The sequence below is a fragment of the Nerophis lumbriciformis genome, linkage group LG23 (genome assembly GCF_033978685.3).
Source record: "Nerophis lumbriciformis linkage group LG23, RoL_Nlum_v2.1, whole genome shotgun sequence".
In the NCBI taxonomy this organism is placed as follows: domain Eukaryota; kingdom Metazoa; phylum Chordata; class Actinopteri; order Syngnathiformes; family Syngnathidae; genus Nerophis; species Nerophis lumbriciformis.
Genome location: NC_084570.2, coordinates 38561769 through 38589615, shown reverse-complemented (window position 1 = coordinate 38589615; position 27847 = coordinate 38561769). Strand labels below are relative to the sequence as shown.

The window sequence follows — 27847 nt, the reverse complement described above, 5'->3', positions numbered from 1 at the left end:
TGAACATTGTTGTCCACACATGCAGTTAAACGTGATGCTAGTGTTTGAATGTGATGCGAGCAGCTAAATGTGATGCTAGCAGTTAAATGTGATACTAACATTTGATAGTGATGCTAGCAGTTAAATGTGATGCTAGCAGTTAAATGTGATACTAACATTTGATAGTGATGCTAGCAGTTAAATGTGATGCTAGCAGTTAAATGTGATACTAACATTTGATAGTGATGCTAGCAGTTAAATGTGATGCTAGCAGTTAAATGTAATGCTAGCAATTAAATGTGATGCTAGCAGTTAAATTTGATGCTAGCAATTAAATGTGATGCTAGCAGTTACATTTGATGCATGCTAGCATTTGAATGTGATGCTACCAGTTAAATTTGATGCTAGCATTTGAATGTGATGCTAGCAGCTAAATGTGATGCTAGCAGTTAAATGTGATGCTAGCAGTTGAATGTGAAGCTAGCAATTGAATGTGATGCATGCAGTTAAATGTGATGCTAGCATTTGAATGTGATGCTAACAGTTAAATGTGATGCTAGCAGTTACATGTGATGCTAGCATTTGAATGTGATGCTAGCAGTTAAACGTGATGCTAGCATTTGAATGTGATGCTAGCAGTTGAACGTGATGCTAACATTTGAATGTGATGCTAGCAGTTAAATTTGATGCTAGCATTTGAATGTCATGCTAGCAGCTAAATGTGATGCTGGCAGTTAAATGTGATGCTAGCAATTAAATGTGATGATAACAGTTAAATGTGATGCTAGCATTTGAATGTGATGCTAGCAATTGGATGTGATGCATGCAGTTAAATGTGATGCTAGCATTTGAATGTGATGCTAACAGTTAAATGTGATGCTAGCAGTTACATGTGATGCTAGCATTTGAATGTGATGCTAGCAGTTAAATGCGATGCTAGCATTTGAATGTGATGCTAGCAGTTAAATGTGAGGCTAGCATTTGAATGTGATGCTAGCAGTTAAATGTGATGCTAGCAGTTAAATGTGATGCTAGCATTTGAATGTGATGCTAGCATTTGAATGTGATGCTAACAGTTACATGTGATGCTAACAGTTAAATGTGATGCTAGCAGTTAAATGTGATGCTATCAGTTAAATGGGATGCTACCAGTTAAATGTGATGCTAGCAGTTAAATGTGATGCTAGCATTTGAATGTGATAGTAGCAGTTAAACGTGATGCTAGCATTTTAATGTGATGCTAGCAGTTGAACGTGATGCTAACATTTGAATGTGATGCTAGCAGTTAAATGTGATGCTAGCATTTGAATGTGATGCTAGCAGCTAAATGTGATGCTAGCAGTTAAATGTGATGCTAGCAATTAAATGTGATGGTAACAGTTAAATGTGATGAAAGCATTTGAATGTGATGCTAACAGTTAAATGTGACGCTAGCAGCTAAATGTGATGCTAGCAATTAAATGTGATGCTAGCAGGTAAAAATGATGCTAGCAATTAAATGTGATGCTAGCAGTTAAATGTGATGCTAGCAGTTAAATGTGAAGCTAGCAATTGAATGTGATGCACGCAGTTAAATGTGATGCTAGCATTTGAATATGATGCTAACAGTTAAATGTGATGCTAGCATTTGAATGTGATAGTAGCAGTTAAACGTGATGCTAGCATTTGAATGTGATGCTAGCAGTTGAACGTGATGCTAACATTTGAATGTGATGCTAGCAGTTAAATTTGATGCTAGCATTTGAATGTGATGCTAGCAGCTAAATGTGATGCTGGCAGTTAAATGTGATGCTAGCAATTAAATGTGATGATAACAGTTAAATGTGATGCTAGCATTTGAATGTGATGCTAACAGTTAAATGTGATGCTAGCAGTTAAATATGATGCTAGCAGTTAAATGTGATGCTAGCAGTTAAATGTGATGCTAGCAGTTGAATGTGAAGCTAGCAATTGAATGTGATGCATGCAGTTAAATGTGATGCTAGCATTTGAATGTGATGCTAGCAGTTAAATGCGATGCTAGCATTTGAATGTGATGCTAGCAGTTAAATGTGAGGCTAGCATTTGAATGTGATGCTAGCAGTTAAATGTGATGCTAGCAGTTAAATGTGATGCTAGCATTTGAATGTGATGCTAGCATTTGAATGTGATGCTAACAGTTAAATGTGATGCTAGCAGTTAAATGTGATGCTATCAGTTAAATGGGATGCTACCAGTTAAATGTGATGCTAGCAGTTAAATGTGATGCTAGCATTTGAATGTGATAGTAGCAGTTAAACGTGATGCTAGCATTTTAATGTGATGCTAGCAGTTGAACGTGATGCTAACATTTGAATGTGATGCTAGCAGTTAAATGTGATGCTAGCATTTGAATGTGATGCTAGCAGTTAAATGTGATGCTAGCAGTTAAATGTGATGCTAGCATTTGAATATGACGCTAGCAGTTAAACGTGATGCTAGCATTTGAATGTGATGCTAGCAGTTAAACGTGATGCTACCATTTGAATGTGATGCGAGCAGTTAAATGGGATGCTAGCATTTGAATGTGATGCTAACAGTTAAATGTGATACTAGCATTTGAATGTGGTGCTAACAGTTAAATGTGATGCTAGCAGTTAAATGTGATGCTAGCAGTTAAATGTGATGCGAGCAGTTAAATGTGATGCGAGCAGTTAAATGTGATGCTAGCAGTTACATGTGATGCTAGCATTTGAATGTGATGCTAGCAGTTAAATGCGATGCTAGCATTTGAATGTGATGCTAGCAGTTAAATGTGAGGCTAGCATTTGAATGTGATGCTAGCAGTTAAATGTGATGCTAGCAGTTAAATGTGATGCTAGCATTTGAATGTGATGCTAGCAGTTAAATACATAATAGCGATTCTTCAGACTGAGTGCTTGGGCAAAACTAAGAAGAAAAATAGGCCTACCACAGTTCATTAGCATTAAAGCTACATACGCACACAAAGTGTGTTCCGGTAAAGTTTGCTAAAAGCACTTTTAAACGGTCTTAACTCCGGCAGCAAGGCGTTTAGCAAGAACGCCAGTTGACCTTTGAAATGTCAACAGACTTGAAGTATTAGTGATGATACGACTAGAAGGTACAGACGCTACAAATACTACCTTACAGCTTATTTCAACTCTGCACTGTAAATAAAAACACTTTTTCCAGAGATAGTAATTTCCTGGAAGATGGTAGAGTAAACAACCTGGCCAGTTATTTAGTGTAGTAGCCACTGTTTTTCTTCCTTTGACAGAGTGGCAGCTAAAAGTGGAGCGGCACCAGTCCCGGTCAGCGCATGAATCAAAGCAGAAGTTGAAATGATGCTGAGCCACGCAGACGCTCCCTCTTTTTTGATTGATTGATTGATTTAGCGCTTGAACGCGGGAATCAATGAGATGAATAATCGCATCAGCCCGCAGACCAACGCCTGATTAATGGCGGCGTCACTCAGAACTCCAGACATGTTGGCCGCGCTCTCACGCATACACACAAAAGGGAAAATACCTTTGAGAGAATTAGTCACACTATTTTATGAGCATATAAAAATATATACACATTATACACATATACATACATATAAACATATATACATATATATACCGTATTTTCCGCACTATAAGGCGCACCTAAAAACCACAATTTTTCTCAAAAGCTGACAGTGCGCCTTATAACCCGGTGCGCTTTATTACGATTCATTTTCATAAAGTTTCGATCTCGCAACTTCGGTAAACAGCCGCCATCTTTTTTCCCGGTAGAACAGGAAGCGCTTCTTCTTCTACGCAAGCAACCGCCAAGGAAAGCACCCGCCCCCATAGAACAGGAAGCGCTTCTTCTTCTACTGTAAGCAACCACCCGCCCCCGGAAGAAGAAGAAAAAACGCGCGGATATCACCGTACGTTTCATTTCCTGTTTACATCTGTAAAGACCACAAAATGGCTCCTACTACGCGACAAGGATCCGGTTCATAAAAAGACGCAATCTCTCCATCCGCACACGGATTACTATTTCACAGCAACTGATATTCCTGTGAACCGCACTGTGGAACGGGAGCACGTACGGTGAATATTCGCACCACAGGGAATGAGAAGTCATCCTTCACTGTGGTTCTAGCTTGCCATGCTAACTTCCACCCATGGTGATATTCAAAAGGAAGACCTTGCCAAAAGAGACCTTTCCAGCCGGCGTCATCATAAAAGCTAACTCGAAGGGATGGATGGATGAAGAAAAGATGAGCGAGTGGTTAAGGGAAGTTTACGCGAAGAGGCCGGGTGGCTTTTTTCACACAGCTCCGAAGGCGAACACACCTTCACTAAGACGGGCAGACAGCGCCGGACGACATACGCCAACATTTGCCAGTGGATCGTAAATGCCTGGGCAGATATTTCGGTCACAACTGTGGTCCGAGCTTTCCGGAAGGCAGGATTCACAGAACTGCTGCACAACAACAGCGACACTGAATCCGATGACTTCGACGAGACGGAGCCGGCCATTTTTGGATCCCACGCTTGCGCAACTTTTCAATTCGGACACCGAAGACGAAGAATTCGAAGGATTTACGAATGAAGAATAACTTCAGAAGGTGAGCGCTATGTTTATTTTGTGTGTTGTGACATTAACGTTCGAGCAACATTATGTTGCTATTGCTCTACACCATTTTGAATTTTACTATGTTTGTGATTGCACATTTGCGTACATTTTGGGACAGAGTTGTTAGAACGCTGGTTTTCAATATATTATTAAAGTTTGACTGAACTATCTGACTGTTTTTTTGACATTCACTTTAGCGCAGCGTTTTTTTGACATTCACTTTAGCGCAGCGTAGGCGCGGCTTATAGTCCGGGGCGGCTTATTGGTGGACGAAATTATGAAATATGTAATTCATAGAAGGTGCGGCTAATAATCCGGTGCGCCTTATAGTGCGGAAAATACGGTATATATATATATATTTATATATACACACACAAACAAACACACACACACGCGCACACACACACACACACACACACACACACACACACACACACACACACACACACACACACACACACACACGCACACACACACACACACGCACACACACACACACACACACACACACACACACACACACACACACACACACACACACACACACACACACACACACACGTAAATATGTTTAGACTGCGCTATGAACCTACCAGAAAGACAGTTGCTGTTTGGTCTTTAAAGCTGTCCATAGCGTTTCTACTCCTATGGATTCTTCATTAATCACTCCAAGCAACGTTTTACAATATAACTAAAACAATGAATACTTACTAAAACGTAACAAACACACACACACACACACACATGTATATACACACTTACATATAAATATATATGTACATATACACATTATAAATATACATACATATACGTATAACATTTATATACATATATATACATATAAACACACACACACACACACACACACACACACATTTATATATATATACATAGCCATGTGTTGTGTTAGTTTATTTGCACAGTGAGTGGGTCACATATAAAAATGCTGTGCTCACTGCAAAGCACAATTTAAGGTCATTGACCTGAATGACTCACAATGTCCACAAGATGGCAGCAATTGTACTAATTATACTGTCAGATATTTTACAAATGAATTCCTTATTAAACTTGTGACATCTCGCAGGCCAAATTCAACACGCCGGCGAGCCACATTTGGCCCTAGAGCCGCAGCTGTAGCAATATGCCAACGCATGAAGTGGGATTACCTTGCTCGCAGTGCCTCCCCTGGCGCCCCATGGGGCACTCGCACCTGTAGCCTCCCTCGGGCAGCGCCTGGCACTGGGAGGACGGGTGGCACCTGTCGGGCTGGCACGGGTCATGGACGTCGGCACAGGTGGGACCTGGAGGGAGGTGAAAGTCAACATGAGGCAGGTAACGGTGTCACGTCGCAGGAGGACTTGTAGTGGGGGATCAAGTTTCTGCTTGAAGGGCTGCTGGGTGATGAGGTGAGAATCCTGCGGTGAGGGAGCACTTAAATGAGCTCTTGTACCCTCTGCTCTTTTCAAAGTCTTCTTCTCGAAAACAAAAGCAAAAACAAAGATTTTACCCTCCTAATCACCATCTACCAGGTCCACAACCCTGGATCTTATAATACTAGTGTTGTATAACACCTGTGTCAATACATGTTATAATACTAGTGTTGTATAACACCTGTGTCAATACATGTTATAATACTAATGTTGTACAACACCTGTGTCAATACATGTTATAATACTAGTGTTGTATAACACCTGTGTCAATACATGTTATAATACTAATGTTGTACAACACCTGTGTCAATACATGTTATAATACTAGTGTTGTATAACACCTGTGTCAATACATGTTATAATATTATTGTTGTATACACCTGTGCCAATGTATGTTATAATACTAATGTTGTACAACACCTGTATCAATGTATATTATAATACGAATGTTGTATAACACCTGTGTCAATACATGTTATAATACTAATGTTGTATAACACCTGTGTCAATACATGTTATAATACTAATGTTGTATAACACCTGTGTCAATACATGTTATAATACTAATGTGGTATAACACCTGTGTCAATGTATGTTATAATACCAATGTTGTATAACACCTGTATCAATGTATGTTATAATACTAATGTTGTATAACACCTGTGTCAATATATGTTATAATACTAATGTTGTATAACACCTGTGTCAATGTATGTTATTATACTAATGTTGTATAACAACTGTGTCAATGTATGTTATAATACTAATGTTGTATAACACCTGTGTCAATACATGTTATAATACTAGTGTTGTATAACACCTGTGTCAATACATGTTATAATACTAATGTTGTATAACACCTGTGTCAATGTATGTTATAATACCAATGTTGTATAACACCTGTATCAATGTATGTTATAATACTAATGTTGTATAACACCTGTGTCAATATATGTTATAATACTAATGTTGTATAACACCTGTGTCAATACATGTTATAATACTAGTGTTGTATAACACCTGTGTCAATACATGTTATAATACTAATGTTGTACAACACCTGTGTCAATACATGTTATAATACTAGTGTTGTATAACACCTGTGTCAATACATGTTATAATATTATTGTTGTATACACCTGTGCCAATGTATGTTATAATACTAATGTTGTACAACACCTGTATCAATGTATATTATAATACGAATGTTGTATGACACCTGTGTCAATACATGTTATAATACTAATGTTGTACAACACCTGTGTCAATACATGTTATAATACTAATGTTGTATAACACCTGTGTCAATACATGTTATAATACTAATGTTGTACAACACCTGTGTCAATACATGTTATAATACTAGTGTTGTATAACACCTGTGTCAATACATGTTATAATATTATTGTTGTATACACCTGTGCCAATGTATGTTATAATACTAATGTTGTACAACACCTGTATCAATGTATATTATAATACGAATGTTGTATAACACCTGTGTCAATACATGTTATAATACTAATGTTGTACAACACCTGTGTCAATACATGTTATAATACTAATGTTGTATAACACCTGTGTCAATACATGTTATAATACTAATGTGGTATAACACCTGTGTCAATGTATGTTATAATACCAATGTTGTATAACACCTGTATCAATGTATGTTATAATACTAATGTTGTATAACACCTGTGTCAATATATGTTATAATACTAATGTTGTATAACACCTGTGTCAATGTATGTTATTATACTAATGTTGTATAACAACTGTGTCAATGTATGTTATAATACTAATGTTGTATAACACCTGTGTCAATACATGTTATAATGCTAATGTTGTATAACACCTGTGTCAATACATGTTATAATACTAGTGTTAGATTACTTTCTAGAAGTAATTTTCCGTAACCCATTAGGTGGTTAAAGTGCGTACACTCAACACACACTCCCCTCTCATGAAACATCTCTCAACTGCATATGCCGGATATATGAAGTTTTTTTTTTTTTTTTTCAAGTAACACATTACTCCTTTACCAAGTACTTAATTACATGTATTGAAGTAGAGTAACTAGGATTACTTTTTAGAAGTTATTTTTTAGTGACCCATTAGGTGGTTAAAGTGTGTACACTCGACACACACTCCGCTCTCATGAAACATCTCTCAACTGCATATGCCTGATATATGAAGATTTTTTCTCTCTCCAAATCCTTTTTTGGAGCCAGGCACAAAAGTTGAGTTGGACAATTAAGTTGGCCGAGGCCAGAAAGTTTGTGCACACACGAGCAGGCAGCTTCTTCTTCTCCTCGACACGCTTGTTAGCTGCCGGCTGCTGCAGGCGGACACAAACAAGAAGAAGGAAGCCCAGTTGGGCCAAACGGCCAATTACTGAACATTCTTCCCTGTCCACACGTCAGCCTTTCATCTCCCACCTCGGTGTTGGACCCCCATCTTTGAATACCACAACAAACAGCAGACGTCTCCACAGGACTCAACCACTGTCAGATTTAACCAATCTGGATTTTATTCTCCTCGGTCAACACAAACTGTGAGCGCAGGACCAGCTTACATTTAGAACACTATTTGCCAGCAAACCTGATTGACTACATGTTCGTATTAAGAACATTATTTTTTCCATAACCAAATATACTTATAAAGGAATCATCTTATTTATTATTGTTACAACTAATTACATCATTTTCTACAAGATACCACTAGATTTTTCATGTTCCAAAAATAATAATATAATAATAATAATAATATTAATTTAAAAAAAAGTAGCATTTATCTTGTAAAAAAATAAAAATACATATAAATAATAGTAAACTCTTAAAAAATTAGGTAATATAACAATAACGTTGTAAATATATTTCAAAAATATAAATACAAATAAATAGTTTTAAAATAAAACATTTCGAAATATTTCTAGTAACACAATTGCCCAAAATTCCTATGAGAACATGGGAGTTTGTAATGTCAAAAAAATAAAATACAATTATGGCATTTTAAAGTAAATATGAATGAAATGCTAATCTTAATAAAAAGCATAAATATTTCCACTAACTGTAGTGAATTCGTTTTCAACACAATTCCAAAAAATACCTGTGAGAACATAAAAAATTAGGATAATTTGCATTTATTTTGTATAAAAAAAAATACAAATAAATAAAAAATAGTAAACCGTTAAAAAAATAAGATCATATAATAGTGTTTTAAATATATTTAAAAATATAAATTAAAAAAAAAATAATTTGATTTTTTTTTTAAATATATATTTCTAGTAACACAATTGCCCAAAATTCCTATGAGAACATGGGAATTTGTAATGTCAAATAAATACAATTATGACATTTTAAGATATGAATGAAATAATAATCTTAATAAAAAGCATAAATATTTCCACTAACTGTAGTGAATTCGTTTTCAACACAATTTCAGAAAATTACAGTGAGAACATCAAAAATGAGGATATTTTGCATACATCTTGTATAAAAAATACGAATAAACAAATAATAAACTGTAAAAAAATAAGGTAATATAAAAAAAATATATTAAAAAAAGTATGAACACAAATAATGCATTTGAAAATTAAACATTACTAAATATTTCTAGTAACATATTTGCCCCAAATTCCAATGAGAACATGAGAATTTGTAATGTCAAAAAAATAAAATAAAATGACATTTTAAAGATATTAATTATATAAAAAATGTATTATAAAAAGCATAAATATTTCCACTAACTGTAGTGAATTAGTTTTCAACACAATTCCAGAAAATTCCTGTGAGAACATAAAAAATGGGGATGCAAAAAAGACAAATTAATGACATTTGACATATATTGTGGAAAAACAGATCAAATAGTAGGTCAATAATCATAATAATAATCATCATCAATTAAATGGAGAGCGTTTTGTGAGAAAATCTTACTAAATGTTCCAGACAACATGAGTATTTGGAGTGTTTGTTTAGAAAAATAATGATAACAAATCAATTAAAGCTATTAAAATACATCAATATGTTTATTTAATCGATGTATTTGTAGATATGACTTTGTGTTTTTTTTTGTTTTTTTGTTGTTTCTTTCTTTTTTTGGGGGGTGGGGGGGTGATATGGGTGGGATATAAACAAAAATATTTTGACATTTAGGGCAGACAATAGATATATGATTTATGTGATGCAATGGATAGGAATGTCTGATGCTGGATGTCAATAAAAAATAAAAAATAAAAAATAAAGCTATTAAAAAAATCTAATAAATTAAAGCTGTTAAAAAACATAAAACTAATTAAATTATAAACAAAAAAATCAACTTTTCTGTTAACTGTACTTGTTTTAAATATTCTTATGACCAGTTGGGGTGTTCAATAAAATAAACTTCAAATGAATACAAATACAAATCTCTTAAAGTATCAAATAATAAGTTTAGCCAGAATCTTTTCCACAAAATCCTACTAAATTGGGTGTTAAAAAAATAACAAAATAAATAAATTACATAAAAGTATTTTGTAAAAAAAAAAAAAAAAATCAAGAGAATACATAATAAAATATCTTAAATAATCAAATAATAAATGATTAACAACAAAATATCTAATAAGGGATTCATTTTCTACAAAATGCCACTAAATTCTTATGAAATAATCCAAGGTGTTTGAAAAAGAAAAAGAAAGATAATAAAATACCAATTTTAATTTATTTTCTAATGAAGGGAAATCTCTAAATTTTTTGTGGTAACGAGCTTGACATTTTCATTTTTATTTTTTTTTTTTTGACATAGCTTGACATTTTTGAGCGAAACGAAAGAAAATAAAGTATATTTCTGGTGTGTTGCACCTTTTTGGCCGTTCCCTATAAGCATGAGTGTTTGAAGAATGATGGAAGTATGGTTGAGATGTAGCATTTTCATACATTTCAGGACGTAACATGAGTGTGTGTGTGTGTGTGTGTGTGTGTGTGTTCTTGTATCTCTACCCTTTTTGAGACATGAAGAAGGAAAAGTAGCTTCCATATGAGGAGGTGTAAACAAGTGATGACATAAATCATGGTCCCAATAACATTGCATCTAATAGAGAGCGAAATACTAGAGTCCGTGAACATTGCTCCAAAGTCAGGATTTTTGTTGATTTAATGTGCATACAAAAGTAAACATTGACAGGTGCAAAGGCAGCAATATATGATAAAACAAGATAGCAGCTAAGCACATTACAAAAAACAAAAAATGGAGATCTCATTTGCTCCCCTGGTGGTGACATCTAGCAAAACGAGGGTGGTCCCAAAAAAGGAGGGATTTTTCAAATTGACTGTGTGTTGGTTTTAAAAGTGCTCCCCCTCTGGTCAACATATGAAATAACAAGTGTGTAAAAAAAATTGAAGTGCTCCCCCTCTGGTCAACATATGTAATAACAAGTGTGTGTAAGTAATTAAAATGTGCCCCCTTTGGCCAACATTAATAAAAAAAAAACTAAATACATATGTATATAGAGACATACTGGAATACTGAAGTAAATAATGAAAATTAAAAACCAATTACAAAAAATTATTAAAAAAAAGAAAAAACCTAAAAGCTTACCTTTTTTATATTTGCATAGTATGTATATATTATTAATGTTGTAAATACACATCTTTATATATCTAGAAAGGGTGGTCTTAAAGAGGGAGGCATTATTCTCAGGTGTGTGTGTGTGTGTGTGTGTGTGTGTGTGTGTGTGTGTGTGTGTGTGTGTGTGTGTGTGTGTGTGTGTGTGTGTGTGCAAATGTGTGTGTGCGTGTGTGCGCCACCTACCCCAGTATCCTTTGCTGCACTGACAGTGGAACATCTCGGCTTCCTTCACTTGACAGGCAGCACCGTTCTTGCAGGGGTCGGGCAGGCAGGGGTTGTTGCCGCACTCGCCCACGCCGCTGCCGTACAGACTGTCGCCGCCGCTCTCTTGCAGACTCAACACGCGGTTGTTGACGTCCAGCAGGCGGATGCAGCCCGTCAGGCCCGAGGCCACAGCCGTCCTCTCCCGGACGCTGCGCGGCACAGAGAGTCATCAGTGTCTACACCGGGAAGTAACCACCACCAACAGTGTTGCTTTCACATGGAATGGAAAACATACAATTGTTCTTTTAGGGAAAACAATGATGTTTTTTTGTTTTTTGTTTTCTTAGAAATTTAGATTCTTTTTTTTGTTTTTAAAAAATATATATTTTCCAGATAAAAAAAAAATCTGAAAATTCCAGTGAAATTTTAAAACATATATATATATATATATATATATATATATATACACATACCGTATTTTCCGCACTATTAGCCGCACCTAAAAACCACAAATTTACTCAAAAGCTGACAGTGCGGCTTATAACCCGGTGCGCTTTATATATGGATTAATATTAAGATTCATTTTCATAAAGTTTAGGTCTCGCAACTACGATAAACAGCCGCCATCTTTTTTCCCCGTAGAAGAGGAAGCGCTTCTTCTTCTACGCAAGCAACCGCCAAGGTAAGCACCCGCCCCCATAGAAGAGGAAGCGCTTCTTCTTCTACTGTAAGCAACCACCCGCCCCCGTAGAAAAAGAAGGAGCGCGCGGATATTACGTTTCATTTCCTTTGTGTGTTTACATCTGTAAAGACCACAAAATGGCTCCTACTAAGCGACAGGTTTCCGGTTCATAAAAAGACGCAATCTCTCCATCCGCACACGGACTACTATTTCACAGCAACTGCCTAAAGACTTTCAAGAAAAGCTGGCTACTTTCCGTGCATATTGTAAAAACAAGATAGCTGAAAAAAAGATCCGGCCAGAGAACATTATCAACATGGACGAGGTTCCACTGACTTTTGATATTCCTGTGAACCGCACTGTGGATACAACGGGAGCACGTACGGTGAATATTCGCACCACAGGGAATGAGAAGTCATCCTTCACTGTGGTTCTAGCTTGCCATGCTAATGGCCAGAAACTTCCACCCATGGTGATATTCAAAAGAAAGACCTTGCCAAAAGAGACCTTTCCAGCCGGCGTCATCATAAAAGCTAACTCGAAGGGATGGATGGATGAAGAAAAGATGAGCGAGTGGTTAAGGTAAGTTTACGCGAAGAGGCCGGGTGGCTTTTTTCACGCAGCTCCGTCCATGTTGATATACGACTCCATGCGCGCCCACATCACGCTGGTTTTTAATATATTATTAAAGTTTGACTGACCTATCTGACTGTTTTTTTGACATTCCCTTTAGCGCAGTTAGATGCGGCTTATAACACGGGGCGGCTTATAGGTGGACAAAGTTTTGAAATATGCCGTTCATTGAAGGCACGGCTTGTAACCCAGGGCGGCTTATGGTGCGGAAAATACGATATATATATATATATATCCATCCCATCCATCCATCTTCTTCCGCTTATCCGAGGTCGGGTCGCGGGGGCAGCAGCCTAAGCAGGGAAGCCCAGACTTCCCTCTCCCCAGCCACTTCGTCCAGCTCCTCCCGGGGGATCCCGAGGCGTTCCCAGGCCAGCCGGGAGACATAGTCTTCCCAACGTGTCCTGGGTCTTCCCCGTGGCCTCCTACCAGTCGGACGTGCCCTAAACACCTCCCGAGGGAGGCGATCGGGTGGCATCCTGACCAGATGCCTGAACCACCTCATCTGGCTCCTCTCGATGTGGAGGAGCAGCGGCTTTACTTTGAGCTCCCCCCGGATGACAGAGCTTCTCACCCTATCTCTAAGGGAGAGCCCTGCCACCCGGCGGAGGAAACTCATTTCGGCCGCTTGTACCCGTGATCCTGTCCTTTCGGTCATAACCCAAAGCTCATGACCATAGGTGAGGATGGGAACGTAGATCGACCGGTAAATTGAGAGCTTTGCCTTCAGCTCCTTCTTCACCACAACGGATCGATACAGCGTCCGCATTACTGAAGATGCCGCACCGATCCGCCTGTCGATCTCACGATCCACTCTTCCCTCACTCGTAAACAAGACTCCGAGGTACTTGAACTCCTCCACTTGGGGCAGGGTCTCCTCCCCAACCCGAAGATGGCATTCCACCCTTTTCCGGGCGAGAACTATGGACTCGGGCTTGGAGGTGCTGATTCTCATCCCAGTCGCTTCACACTCGGCTGCGAACAGATCCAGCGAGAGCTGAAGATCCTGGCCAGATGAAGCCATCAGGACCACATCATCTGCAAAAAGCAGAGACCTATTCCTGTAGCCACCAAACCGGATCCCCTCAACGCCTTGACTGCGCCTAGAAATTCTGTCCATAAAAGTTATTGACAGAATCGGTGACAAAGGGCAGCCTTGGCGGAGTCCAACCCTCACTGGAAACGTGTCCGACTTTCTGCCGGCAATGCGGACCAAGCTCTGACACTGATCATACAGGGAGCGGACCGCCAAAATCAGACAGTCCGATACCCCATACTCTCTGAGCACTCCCCACAGGACTTCCCGAGGGACACGGTCGAATGCCTTCTCTAAGTCCACAAAGCACATGTAGACTGGTAGGGCAAACTCCCATGCACCCTCAAGGACCCTGCCGAGAGTATAGAGCTGGTCCACAGTTCCACGACCAGGACGAAAACCACACTGTTCCTCCTGAATCCGAGGTTCAACTATCCGGCGTAGCCTCCTCTCCAGCCTTCCCGGTAAGGTCTAAGGTCTATTCAGGTATGTATATATATATAAATATATATATATATATGTCTTTATAAGGTTATCCAAAAAATAGTGCTCGATGCCGTAGTAGAGCGCAATATATGTATGTGTGGGAAAAAAAATCACAAGACTATTTCATCTCTATTTCATCTAGTCTTGTGATTCTTTTCCCCACACATACACATATAAATATATATATATATATATATATATATATATATATATATATATATATATATATATATATATATATATATATATATATTTATATATATATATACCTGAATATATATATATATATATATATATATATATATATATATATATATATATATATATATATATATATATATATATATATATACATATGTATATATAAATATTGTTAATTATGTTATATATATTGTTTTGCTTCAGTGTGCCCTAATAATCTTAAATAAAATATTAAACAAAATCAAACTATACTTGTATTCACTTTTAATATTATTTCATATATATATATATATATATATATATATATATATATATATATATATATATATATATATATATATATATATATATATATATATATATATATATATATATATATATATATATATATATATATATATATGATACATATTCAGAAGAAGAAGGAGGAGAAGGAGAAGGAGAAGGAGAAGGAGAAGGAGACGGAGAAGGAGAAGGAGAAGGAGAAGGAGAAGGAGAAGGAGAAGGAGAAGAAGGAGAAGAAGAAGAAGGAGGAGAAGAAGGAAGAGGAGAAGGAGGAGGAGGAAGAGGAGAAGAAGAAGAAGGAGGAGGAGAAGGAGAAGAATGAGAAGGAGGAGAAGAAGGAGGAGAAGAAGGAGGGGAAGATGAAAGAAGAGGGAGAAGAACAAGGAGAAGGAGGAGGAGGAAGAGAAGAAGAAGGAGGAGGAAGAGGAGGAGAAAAAGAAGGAGAAGGTGAAGAAGGAGAAGAAGGAAAAGGAGGAGGAGGAGAAGAAGAAGGAGAAGAAGGATGAGGAGGAGAAGGAGGAGGAGAAGGAGGAGGAGAAGGAGAAGAAGAAGGTGGAGGAGAAGGAGAAGAAGAAGGTGGAGGAGAAGGAGAAGAAGAAGAAGAAGAGGGAGAAGAACAAGGAGAAGGAGGCGGAGGAAGAGAAGAAGAACAAGAAGAAGGAGGAAGAGGAAGAGAAGAAGAAGAAGAAGAAGGAGGAGAAGAAGAAAAATGTGATGGTGGAGAAGAAGGAGGAGAAGAAGAAGAGGAAGAAGAAGAAGAAGAAGAAGAAGAAGAAGGAGGAGGAGGAGGAGAAGGTGAAGGAGGAGAATAAGAAGAAGAAGGAGGAGAAAGAGAAAGAGGAGGAGGAGAAGAAGAAGAAGAAGAGGGAGAAGAGGGAGAAGAAGGAGAATGAGGAGAAGGAGAAGGAGAAGAAGGAGAAGGAGAAGGAGAAGAAGAAGAAGAAGAAGAAGAAGAAGAAGAAGAAGAAGAAGAAGAAGAAGAAGAAAAGGGAGAAGAAGGAGAATAAGAAGAAGGAAAAGATGGAGAAGAAGAAAGAGAAGAGGGAGAAGGAGAAGGAGAAGGAGGAGGAGAAGAAGGAGAAGTAGAAAAAGAAGGAGAAGAAGAAGAATAGGGAGAAGAAGGAGAAGAAGGAGGAGGAGAAGAAGAGGGAGGAAAAGAAGGAGAAGAAGAAGAATAGGGAGAAGAAGGAGAAGAAGGAGGAGAAGAAGAAGGAGGAAAATAAGGAGGAGAAGAAGAAGAAGGAGAAAAAGAAGAAGACGGAAGAGGAGAAGAAGGAGGAGAAGAAGAAGAAGGAGAAGGAGAAGAAGAAGGAAAAGAGACGTACTCTTGCGTGATGTCATCAGGAACTCCTCCCACAAAGAGGTGAGTGTCCAGGTTGAGTCCATCAGTTCCTCGAGGAGACTCTCCTGACACGTGAGGCTCCTGGTCCACACTCAACATGGCACTGCGACGATTACGTGTCACCACCAGATGGTGCCACACACCCACTGTCACCTCCACCTTGCTGAGCAGCACACCACTCCCTGAACCTGTGTTGAACCTGAGGGTGGACACACACTATTACATCACTGTTACATCACTGTCACCTCCACCTTGCTGAGCAGCACACCACTCCACACACTATAGCATCACTGACACACACTGCTTCATCACTGACACACACTGACACTAACTTGCTCACTAACTAACCAACCAACCAACCAACTCACTCACCCAGTAACTAACTGACTAACAAACTCAGTAACTAACTGACTAACAAACTCACTCACCCAGTAACTAACTGACTAACAAACTCAGTAACTAACTGACTAACAAACTCACTCACCCAGTAACTAACTGACTAACAAACTCACTCACTAACTCAGTAACTAACAAACTAACTCACTCACTAACTCAGTAAGTAACAAATTAACTCACTCAGTAATCAACCCACCCAGTCAGTCAGTCAGTCAGTAACTAACTAACTAATTAACTAACTGACTCACTCACTCACTGATTACCTCTCTCACCCAGTAACTAACTCAATATATTTGCACATTTAGACTGTTGTTGTTTTGTCAAAAGACAACTTGTACAAAAACTATCTCCTGCACATCTCAGTGGGCGTGGCCACACATCTCAGTGGGCGTGGCCACACATCTCAGTGGGCGTGGCCACCTATCTCAATGGGCGTGGCCTCATATATCAATGGGCGTGGAAGTTGTCATGAGAGAAAGTGTCCTGCTGGTTCACCATAAACACTGTGTGGGCGGATCAGGGTTGCCATGGCGACAAGAGTCCCCTCTTTAGCAGCCAAATGATCTCTTCAGCTATAACTAACTAGTAGTAGTAGTACTACAGTAGTACTGTAGTACTACAGTACTCCTGCAGTAGTACTGTACTACTGCAGGAGTACTGTAGTACTGCATGTATTTATGCAACACAACAATCTTATGTAGACAATATTCATGTGCAGTAGTACTACTGCAGTAGTACTGTAGTACTGCATGTATTTATGCAACATAATAATCTTATGTAGACAATATTCATGTGTAGTACTACTGCAGTAGTACTGTAGTACTGCATGTATTTATGCAACATAATAACAATCTTATGTAGACAATTTTCATGTGCAGTAGTACTGCAGTAGAACTGTAATACTGCATGTATTTATGCAACACAACAATCTCATGTAGACAATATTCATGTGCAGTACTACTGCAGTCGTACTGCATGTATTATCCAACATAATAACAATCTTATGTAGACAATATTCATGTGCAGTACTACTGCAGTAGTGCTGTAGTACTGCCTGTATTTATGCAACATAATAACAATCTTATGTAGACAATATTCATGTTCAGTAGTACTGCAGTTGTACTGTAATACTGCAAGTATTTATGCAACACAACAATCTTATGTAGACAATATTCATGTGCAGTACTACTGCAGTAGTACTGTAGTACTGCATGTATTTATGCAACATAATAACAATCTTATGTAGACAATAGTCATGTGCAGTAGTAATGCAGTAGTACTGTAATACTGCATGTATTTATGCACCACAACAATCTTATGCAGACAATATTCATGCTAACTGTTAGCATTTCAGTTTGGGCTTTTTCAGCTTTCACACGCAACTTCAACCCTTTTCTAGTTTGAAGGAAGAAGGCGGCCATCTCGAAGACAAAACATGGCAACAGGTGAGTAAACACAACGGCTACTGAACATTGTGACACAGGTGAGTGTTTACCTGAGCTCCACTTTGCCGTTGACCAGCGCCAAGGAGATGAAGTCCTTCTTGCCCTCCTGGCCGTTGTAGAGCAGGATGCCCGTCAGCTTGGCCGCACGGAACTCCATAGCGATGCGCACCGTGTGGTAGGCACTCATGGTCTGGAAGGCCAAGTAGGACTGACCTCCGAAAGACGGAATGAAGAACTTCATGGCTGTGAGGAGCACAGGAGATCTTAGAGTGGACATGGTGAAGAAGATGGAGAAGAAGTCTGATGGAGGACCATCCTCATCCTCATGTAGACTGTCCTCATCCTATGTAGACTGTCCTCATCTTCATGTAGACTGTCCTCATCCGAATGTAGACTGTCCTCATCTTATGGAGACTGTCCTAATCCTATGTAGACTGTCCTCATCCTATGTAGACTGTCCTCATCTTCATGTAGACTGTCCTCATCCTAATGTAGACTGTCCTCATCCTATGTAGACTGTCCTAATCTTATGTAGACTGTCCTCGTCCTATGTAGACTGTCCTCATCCTCATGTAGACTGTCCTCATCCTCATGTAGACTGTCCTCATCTTCATGTAGACTGTCCTCATCCTCATGTAGACTGTCCTCATCCTACATAGACTGTCCTCATCCTATGTAGACTGTCCTCATCCTATGTAGACTGTCCTCATCCTCATGTAGACTGTCCTCATTCTCACGTAGACTGTCCTCATTCTCACGTAGACTGTCCTCATCCTATGTAGACTGTCCTCATCCCAATGTAGACTGTCCTGCTCCTCATGTAGACTGTCATCATCCTCATGTAGACTGTCCTCATCTTCATGTAGACTGTCCTCATCCTCATGTAGACTGTCCTCATCCTCATGTAGACTGTCCTCATCTTCATGTAGACAGTCCTCATCCTCATGTAGACTGTCCTCATCCTATGTAGACTGTCCTAATCTTATGTAGACTGTCCTCGTCCTATGTAGACTGTCCTCATCCTCATGTAGACTGTCCTCATCCTCATGTAGACTGTCCTCATCTTCATGTAGACTGTCCTCACCCTCATGTAGACTGTCCTCATCCTACATAGACTGTCCTCATCCTATGTAGACTGTCCTCATCCTATGTAGACTGTCCTCATCCTCATGTAGACTGTCCTCATTCTCACGTAGACTGTCCTCATTCTCACGTAGACTGTCCTCATCCTATGTAGACTGTCCTCATCCCAATGTAGACTGTCCTGCTCCTCATGTAGACTGTCATCATCCTCATGTAGACTGTCCTCATCTTCATGTAGACTGTCCTCATCCTCATGTAGACTGTCCTCATCCTCATGTAGACTGTCCTCATCTTCATGTAGACAGTCCTCATCCTCATGTAGACTGTCCTCATCCTATGTAGACTGTCCTTGTCTTCATGTAGACTGTCCTCATCCTATGTAGACTGTCCTCGTCTTCATGTAGACTGTCCTTGTCTTCATGTAGACTGTCCTCATCCTTATATAGACTGTCCTCATCCTCATGTAGACTGTCCTCATTCTATGTAGACTGTCCTCATCCTCATGCAGACTGTCCTCAACCTCATGTAGACTGTCCTCATCCTCATGTAGACTGTTCTCATCCTCATGTAGACTGTCCTCATCCTCATGTAGACTGTCCTCATCTTCATGTAGACTGTCCTCACCCTCATGTAGACTGTCCTCATCCTACATAGACTGTCCTCATCCTATGTAGACTGTCCTCATCCTATGTAGACTGTCCTCATCCTCATGTAGACTGTCCTCATTCTCACGTAGACTGTCCTCATTCTCACGTAGACTGTCCTCATCCTATGTAGACTGTCCTCATCCCAATGTAGACTGTCCTGCTCCTCATGTAGACTGTCATCATCCTCATGTAGACTGTCCTCATCTTCATGTAGACTGTCCTCATCCTCATGTAGACTGTCCTCATCCTCATGTAGACTGTCCTCATCTTCATGTAGACAGTCCTCATCCTCATGTAGACTGTCCTCATCCTATGTAGACTGTCCTTGTCTTCATGTAGACTGTCCTTGTCTTCATGTAGACTGTCCTCATCCTCATGTAGACTGTCCTCATCCTATGTAGACTGTCCTCGTCTTCATGTAGACTGTCCTTGTCTTCATGTAGACTGTCCTCATCCTTATATAGACTGTCCTCATCCTCATGTAGACTGTCCTCATTCTATGTAGACTGTCCTCATCCTCATGCAGACTGTCCTCAACCTCATGTAGACTGTCCTCATCCTCATGTAGACTGTTCTCATCTTCATGTAGACTGTCCTCATCCTACATAGACTGTCCTCATCCTTATGTAGACCATGTAGACTCGCCTCATACTCATGTAGACTGTCCTCATCCTACGTAGACTGTCCTCATCCTCATGTAGACTGTCCTCATCCTCATCCTTTGTAGACTGTCCTCATCCTCATGTAGACTGTCCTCATCCTCATGTAGACTGTCCTCATCCTATGTAGACTGTCCTCGTCTTCATGTAGACTGTCCTTGTCTTCATGTAGACTGTCCTCATCCTTATATAGACTGTCCTCATCCTCATGTAGACTGTCCTCATTCTATGTAGACTGTCCTCATCCTCATGCAGACTGTCCTCAACCTCATGTAGACTGTCCTCATCCTTATATAGACTGTCCTCATCCTCATGTAGACTGTCCTCATTCTATGTAGACTGTCCTCATCCTCATGCAGACTGTCCTCAACCTCATGTAGACTGTCCTCATCCTCATGTAGACTGTTCTCATCTTCATGTAGACTGTCCTCATCCTACATAGACTGTCCTCATCCTTATGTAGACCATGTAGACTCGCCTCATACTCATGTAGACTGTCCTCATCCTACGTAGACTGTCCTCATCCTCATGTAGACTGTCCTCATCCTCATCCTTTGTAGACTGTCCTCATCCTCATGTAGACTGTCCTCATCCTCATGTACACCGTCCTCCTCCTCATGTAGACTGTCCTCATCCTATGTGGATTGTCCTCATCCTCATGTAGACTGTCCTCATCCTCATGTAGACTGTCCTCATCCTCATGAAGACTGTCCTTATGTGGAGGATTCTAATGACTTGATTGAGTGCGTCTCATGTACGTATTAATTCCCCAGCAGGCACCAGACATTGATACAACGTTGATATTACGTACATGCCCTTTAAAAGTGATTTTGAAACAAGGTTGCAAAATAGTTGTATTTGTAAATGGAGACAACCTTGATGTCTAACGTTGGATCCACGTTGTCGGTTGGGAAATGACCAAAATTCAATGTTAAATCAACGTCAGAACCCAACATTGAATAAACGCTGTCAAAAAGCATGTTGTTTCAATGTTGTATTTGTGTTGTACAATTATGGTTGGGTGATGACCAAATTTCAATGGTCAAATAAAAGTCGTCCAAAAGCATGCTGTTTCAACGTTGTATTTGTGTTGTAGAATATTGGTTGGGAAATGACCACATTTCAATGCCAAATCAACGTCAGAACCTGACATTGATTAAACGTTGTCAAAAAGCAAGGTGTTTCAACGTCGTATTTGTGTTGTAGAATATTGGTTGGGAAATGACCAAAATTCAATGGTCAAATCAACGTCACAACCTGACATTGATTAAACGTGGTCAGAAGCATGTTGATTCAACGTTGTATTTGTGTTATAGAATTATGTTTAGGAAATGACCAAATTTCAATGTTAAATTAACTTCAGAACCCAACATTGATTAAACGTTGTCAAAAAGCATGTTGTTTCAACGTTAGATTTGTGTTGCTCAACGTCAGGACCTAGATCAAAAGTTCTCAACGTTATTTCAATGTCTTGTTCCCGCTGGTTTTGCTTACCGACCTCGAAGCAATTGTATTTGGTACATGGTGTCATGGTAAGTTGACGTCAGCAGATTGATCATCAATTTATGGTAAAGTTTTAAACAGAGTGCTTTGCACTGGTCCGCCATTGTGGAACAGTCAAAGTGGAGGCATGTATATAAGACCCGCCCACAAAAGATGGTGTGTAAAAGCTCTTCAGCAAAGAAGCACCATGACATGTTATGTAGACCACAAGGAAGTGTTTACATGTAGAATACAAATCATAATATGACGCCTTATAATCCGCTGCGCCCTATGGTCCCAAAACGACGGCACTTAGGAATGGTTACCGAATTTGGCAATTTTTATAGGTACTTAAGTGATAATATTAGCATATAAGGAGCATACTTAAGTGATAATATTAGCATATGAGGAACATACTTAAGTGATAATATTAGCATATGAGGACCATACTTAAGTGATAATATTAGCATATGCACAACTTAATTTACTAAGTAAGAGCCTTTATAAAAAAATGCTGAGTTGATGACTTCAGGGTGCAACATCTACAAAAAAAGACTTATAATGTACCTTTCCTACATTTTAATATCAGGACACTTTGATATTAGATGTATTTGCAATAAAAAAGATGATGTTTGATGTATTTGCAGTACAGAGATCATGTTTGATGTATTTGCAGTAAAAATATGATGTTTGATGTAGTTGCAGTAAAAATATGATGTTTGATGTATTTGCAGTAAAAGATGATGTTTGATGTATTTGCAGTAAAAAGATGATGTTTGATGTATTTGCAGTAAACATGATGTTTGATGTATTTGCAGTAAAAAGATGATGTTTGATGTATTTGCAGTAAGAAGATGTTTGATGTATTTGCAGTAAAAAAGATGTTTGATGTATTTGCAGTAAAAAGATGATGTTTGATGTATTTGCAGTAAAAAGATGATGTTTGATGTATTTGCAGTAAAAGATGATGTTTGATGTATTTGCAGTAAAAAGATGATGTTTGATGTATTTGCAGTAAACATGATGTTTGATGTATTTGCAGTAAAAAAAATGATGTTTGATGTATTTGCAGTAAAAAGATGTTTGATGTATTTGCAGTAAAAGATGATGTTTGATGTCTTTGAAGTAAAAATATGATGTTTGATGTATTTGCAGTAAAAAAAATTATGTTTGATGTATTTGCAGTAAAAAAAAGATGATGTTTGATGCATTTGCAGTACAAAAAAGATGATGTTTGATGTATTTGCAGTAAAAGATGATGTTTGATGTATTTGCAGTAAAAAGATGATGTTTGATGTATTTGCAGTAAGAAGATGTTTGATGTATTTGCAGTAAAAAAGATGTTTGATGTATTTGCAGTAAAAAGATGATGTTTGATGTATTTGCAGTAAAAAGATGATGTTTGATGTATTTGCAGTAAAAGATGATGTTTGATGTATTTGCAGTAAAAAGATGATGTTTGATGTATTTGCAGTAAACATGATGTTTGATGTATTTGCAGTAAAAAAAATGATGTTTGATGTATTTGCAGTAAAAAGATGTTTGATGTATTTGCAGTAAAAGATGATGTTTGATGTCTTTGAAGTAAAAATATGATGTTTGATGTATTTGCAGTAAAAAAAATTATGTTTGATGTATTTGCAGTAAAAAAAGATGATGTTTGATGTATTTGCAGTACAAAAAAGATGATGTTTGATGTATTTGCAGTAACAGATGTTTGATGTATTTGCAGTAAAAAGATGATGTTTGGTGTATTTGCAGTAAAAGATGATGTTTGATGTATTTGCAGTAAAAAGATGATGTTTGATGTATTTGCAGTAAGAAGATGTTTGATGTATTTGCAGTAAAAAAGATGTTTGATGTATTTGCAGTAAAAAGATGATGTTTGATGTATTTGCAGTAAAAAGATGATGTTTGATGTATTTGCAGTAAAAGATGATGTTTGATGTATTTGCAGTAAAAAGATGATGTTTGATGTATTTGCAGTAAACATGATGTTTGATGTATTTGCAGTAAAAAAAAATGATGTTTGATGTATTTGCAGTAAAAAGATGTTTGATGTATTTGCAGTAAAAGATGATGTTTGATGTCTTTGAAGTAAAAATATGATGTTTGATGTATTTGCAGTAAAAAAAAATATGTTTGATGTATTTGCAGTAAAAAAAAGATGATGTTTGATGTATTTGCAGTACAAAAAAGATGATGTTTGATGTATTTGCAGTAACAGATGTTTGATGTATTTGCAGTAAAAAGATGATGTTTGGTGTATTTGCAGTAAAAGATGATGTTTGATGTACCTTGCTCACACACCGCTCCTCCTCGCCCAGCAGGACACTTGCAGGTGAAGTGGTGGGCGTGGTCCTCGCAGGTGCCCCCGTGAAGACACGGGTGGGACTGGCAGGGTCTGGGGGCCCTGTGTGCGCCCTCGTCCACAAGAGGGACCACGGGGGTGGCGGCGGCGGATGTCGCCACCGCTGTGGTGACGGGCGGAAGCGGGGTGGTGGTGGTTCGTCTGCTGGTGCCGGGCCTGCGGGTGGTGCCCGGGGGGCGACGGGTGACGTAGGGGGACGTGATTGGGCGTCTAGTGGTGGTGGTGGTGGTGGTGGTGGGGGTAGTGGTGACTGAGGCGGTGGTGGTGGTGTAGAAGGGCGTGGGGGAGACGCCTGCAATGAAGAGCATCCATTGGAAAACAATTTGTATTGACAACTGTAGGCAACCTCCTGATGTCAATTGGCTGTATGAGATCATGTGAGGTCAGCATCTTCATCTTCATATATATATATATATATATATATATATATAGGTTTGGTTGTTATCATCAGTCATCAACAATTGAGAACAGAGAAATGGATATTGGAACAGTGTAGGTCTGACTTGGTAGGATATGGACAGCAAGTAGTGGACATAAAGAGAGAGAGAGAGAGATCAGAAGGCATAAGAAAAATATCTGCATTTGATTGTTTACATTTGATTATTAACAACAAACCGGGGAGGGTGTTAGTTTAAAAGTATAGTTGCCGTTCAGTCTTGTAGCCGTCCATAGCGTTCCTACTCCTATGGATTGCTCATTCATCACTGTCAGCAACGTTTGCAAGTTTAACAACAAGAGTGTCCAAACGTTTTGACTTGGGGGCCGCATAGGGCTCAAAAAACGTAATTATTTATATTTACATAGTTTCCTATTGAGAAATTTGCTTTAATCTACAAACTTTTCTATTATGAACCCTGTTCAGCAACCAATTGAGTTCTGAAATGGAGGTTTCAGTGTATTTCATGTATTCATATTTTCACCATAATTGTTGAAGGTATTTCATGTATTCATATTCTCACCATAGTTGTTAAAGGTATTTCATGTATTCATATTCTCACCATAGTTGTTAGATATTTCATGTATTCATATTCTCACCATATTTGTTGAGGATATTTCATGTACAAATATTTTCACCATAGTTGTTGAAGATATTTCATGTATTCATATTCTCACCATAGTTGTTGAGGATATTTCATGTATTCATATTCTCACCATCCATCCATCCATCCATTTTCTACCGCTTATTCCCTTCGGGGTCGCGGGGGGCGCTGGAGCCTATCTCAGTTACAATCGGGCGGAAGGCGGGGTACACCCTGGACAAGTTGCCACCTCATCGCAGGGCCTATTCTCACCATAGTTGTTGAAGATATTTCATGTATTCATATTCTCACCATAGTTGTTGAAGATATTTCATGTATTCATATTCTTACCATATTTGTTGAAGATATTTCATGTACTAATATTCTCACCATAGTTGTTGAAGATATTTCATGTATTCATATTCTCACCATAGTTGTTGAAGATATTTCATGTATTCATATTCTCACCATAGTTGTTGAGGATATTTCATGTATTCATATTCTCACCGTAGTTGTTGAGGATATTTCATGCATTCATATTCTCACCATAGTTGTTGAATGTATTTCATGTATTCATATTCTCACCATAGTTTTTAAAGATATTTCATGTATTCATATTCTCACCATAGTTGTTGAGGATATTTCATGTATTCATATTCTCACCATAGTTGTTGAATACATTTTATGTATTCATATTCTCACCATAGTTGTTGAATGTATTTCATGTATTCATATTCTCACCATAGTTTTTAAAGATATTTCATGTATTCATATTCTCACCATAGTTGTTGAGGATATTTCATGTATTCATATTCTCACCATAGTTGTTGAATACATTTTATGTATTCATATTCTCACCATAGTTGTTAAAGATATTTCATGTATTCATATTCTCACCATAGTTGTTGAAGGTATTTCATGTATTCATATTCCCACCATAGTTGTTAAAGATATTTCATGTACTAATATTCTCACCATAGTTGTTGAAGATATTTCATGTATTCATATTCTCACCATAGTCGTTGAAGATATTTAATTTACTAATATTCTCACCATAGTTGTTGAGGATATTTCATGTATTCATATTCTCGCCATAGTTGTTGAAGATATTTCATGTATTCATATTCTCACCATAGTTGTTGAAGATATTTCATGTATTCAGATTCTCACGATGATTGTTGAAGATATTTCATGTATTCATATTCTCACCATAGTTGTTGAAGATATTTCATGTATTCATATTCTCACCATAGTTGTTGAGGATATTTCATGTATTCATATTCTCACCGTAGTTGTTGAAGATATTTCATGTATTCATATTCTCACCATAGTTGTTGAGGATATTTCATGTATTCATATTCTCACCATAGTTGTTGAAGATATTTCATGTATTCATATTCTCACCATAGTTGTTGAGGATATTTCATGTATTCATATTCTCACCATAGTTGTTGAAGATATTTCATGTATTCATATTCTCACCATAGTTGTTGAAGAATTTCATGAATTCATATTCTCACCATAGTTAGTTAAGTTAAAGTGCCAATGATTGTCACACACACACTAGGTGTGGCGAAATTATTCTCTGCATTTGACCCATCACCCTTGATCACCCCCTGGGAGGTGAGGGGAGCAGTGAGCAGCAGCGGTGGCCGCGCCCAGGAATCATTTTGGTGATTTAACCCCCAATTCCAACCCTTGATGCTGAAGATATTTCATGTATTCATATTCTCACCATAGTTGTTGAAGATATTTCATGTATTCATATTCTCACCATAGTTGTTGAAGGTATTTCATGAATTCATATTCTCACCATAGTTGTTGAAGATATTTTATGTATTCATATTCTCACCATAGTTGTTGAAGGTATTTCATGTATTCATATTCTCACCATAGTTGTTGAAGCGAATATTCTGGTCCACCGGCTTCTTGACGGCGATGCTGGTCTCCTTGGACACCTTCAGCTGTTTGATCAGCGCTCCCTCGATGTCCTCCACAGAGTACTTGGTGTCTGGGAGAAAAGCAGGACAGGAAATGGAGGATTATACATCAGCACCAGACAGGAAGTTCTTCTCCTGGGACAACTTGTCCTCCACCACTTATCTCCTTCAATGACTTTGTCTCCACATCAATTGCTGTCGTAACATTGGACACAGATGTTGCTGCTTTACTGGCCGTAGAGGACGGTCGCTTAATGGCCGCCATTCCCGGCAGGCACAACATTAACATTTAGGAAAAAAATCCAGACTTTTTGAGACAAATAAAATCCC

General features: G+C 38.3%; 1 protein-coding gene across 7 annotated transcripts in view; it reads right to left on the bottom strand.

The window, feature by feature from the left end:
* Nucleotides 1-27847, bottom strand: part of agrn (agrin) — a 601652-nt gene that overhangs the window by 45632 nt on the left and 528173 nt on the right. For all 7 annotated transcript variants that reach the window (XM_072915893.1, XM_072915897.1, XM_072915895.1 and 4 more), the window contains 6 exons: nt 27469-27588; nt 24485-24850; nt 18367-18559; nt 16459-16674; nt 11790-12019; nt 5736-5870 (listed from right to left, as the gene is read on the bottom strand). In XM_072915893.1, coding sequence (XP_072771994.1) covers nt 5736-5870; nt 11790-12019; nt 16459-16674; nt 18367-18559; nt 24485-24850; nt 27469-27588 — 1260 coding nt within the window. The remainder of the gene's footprint in view (nt 1-5735; nt 5871-11789; nt 12020-16458; nt 16675-18366; nt 18560-24484; nt 24851-27468; nt 27589-27847) is intronic.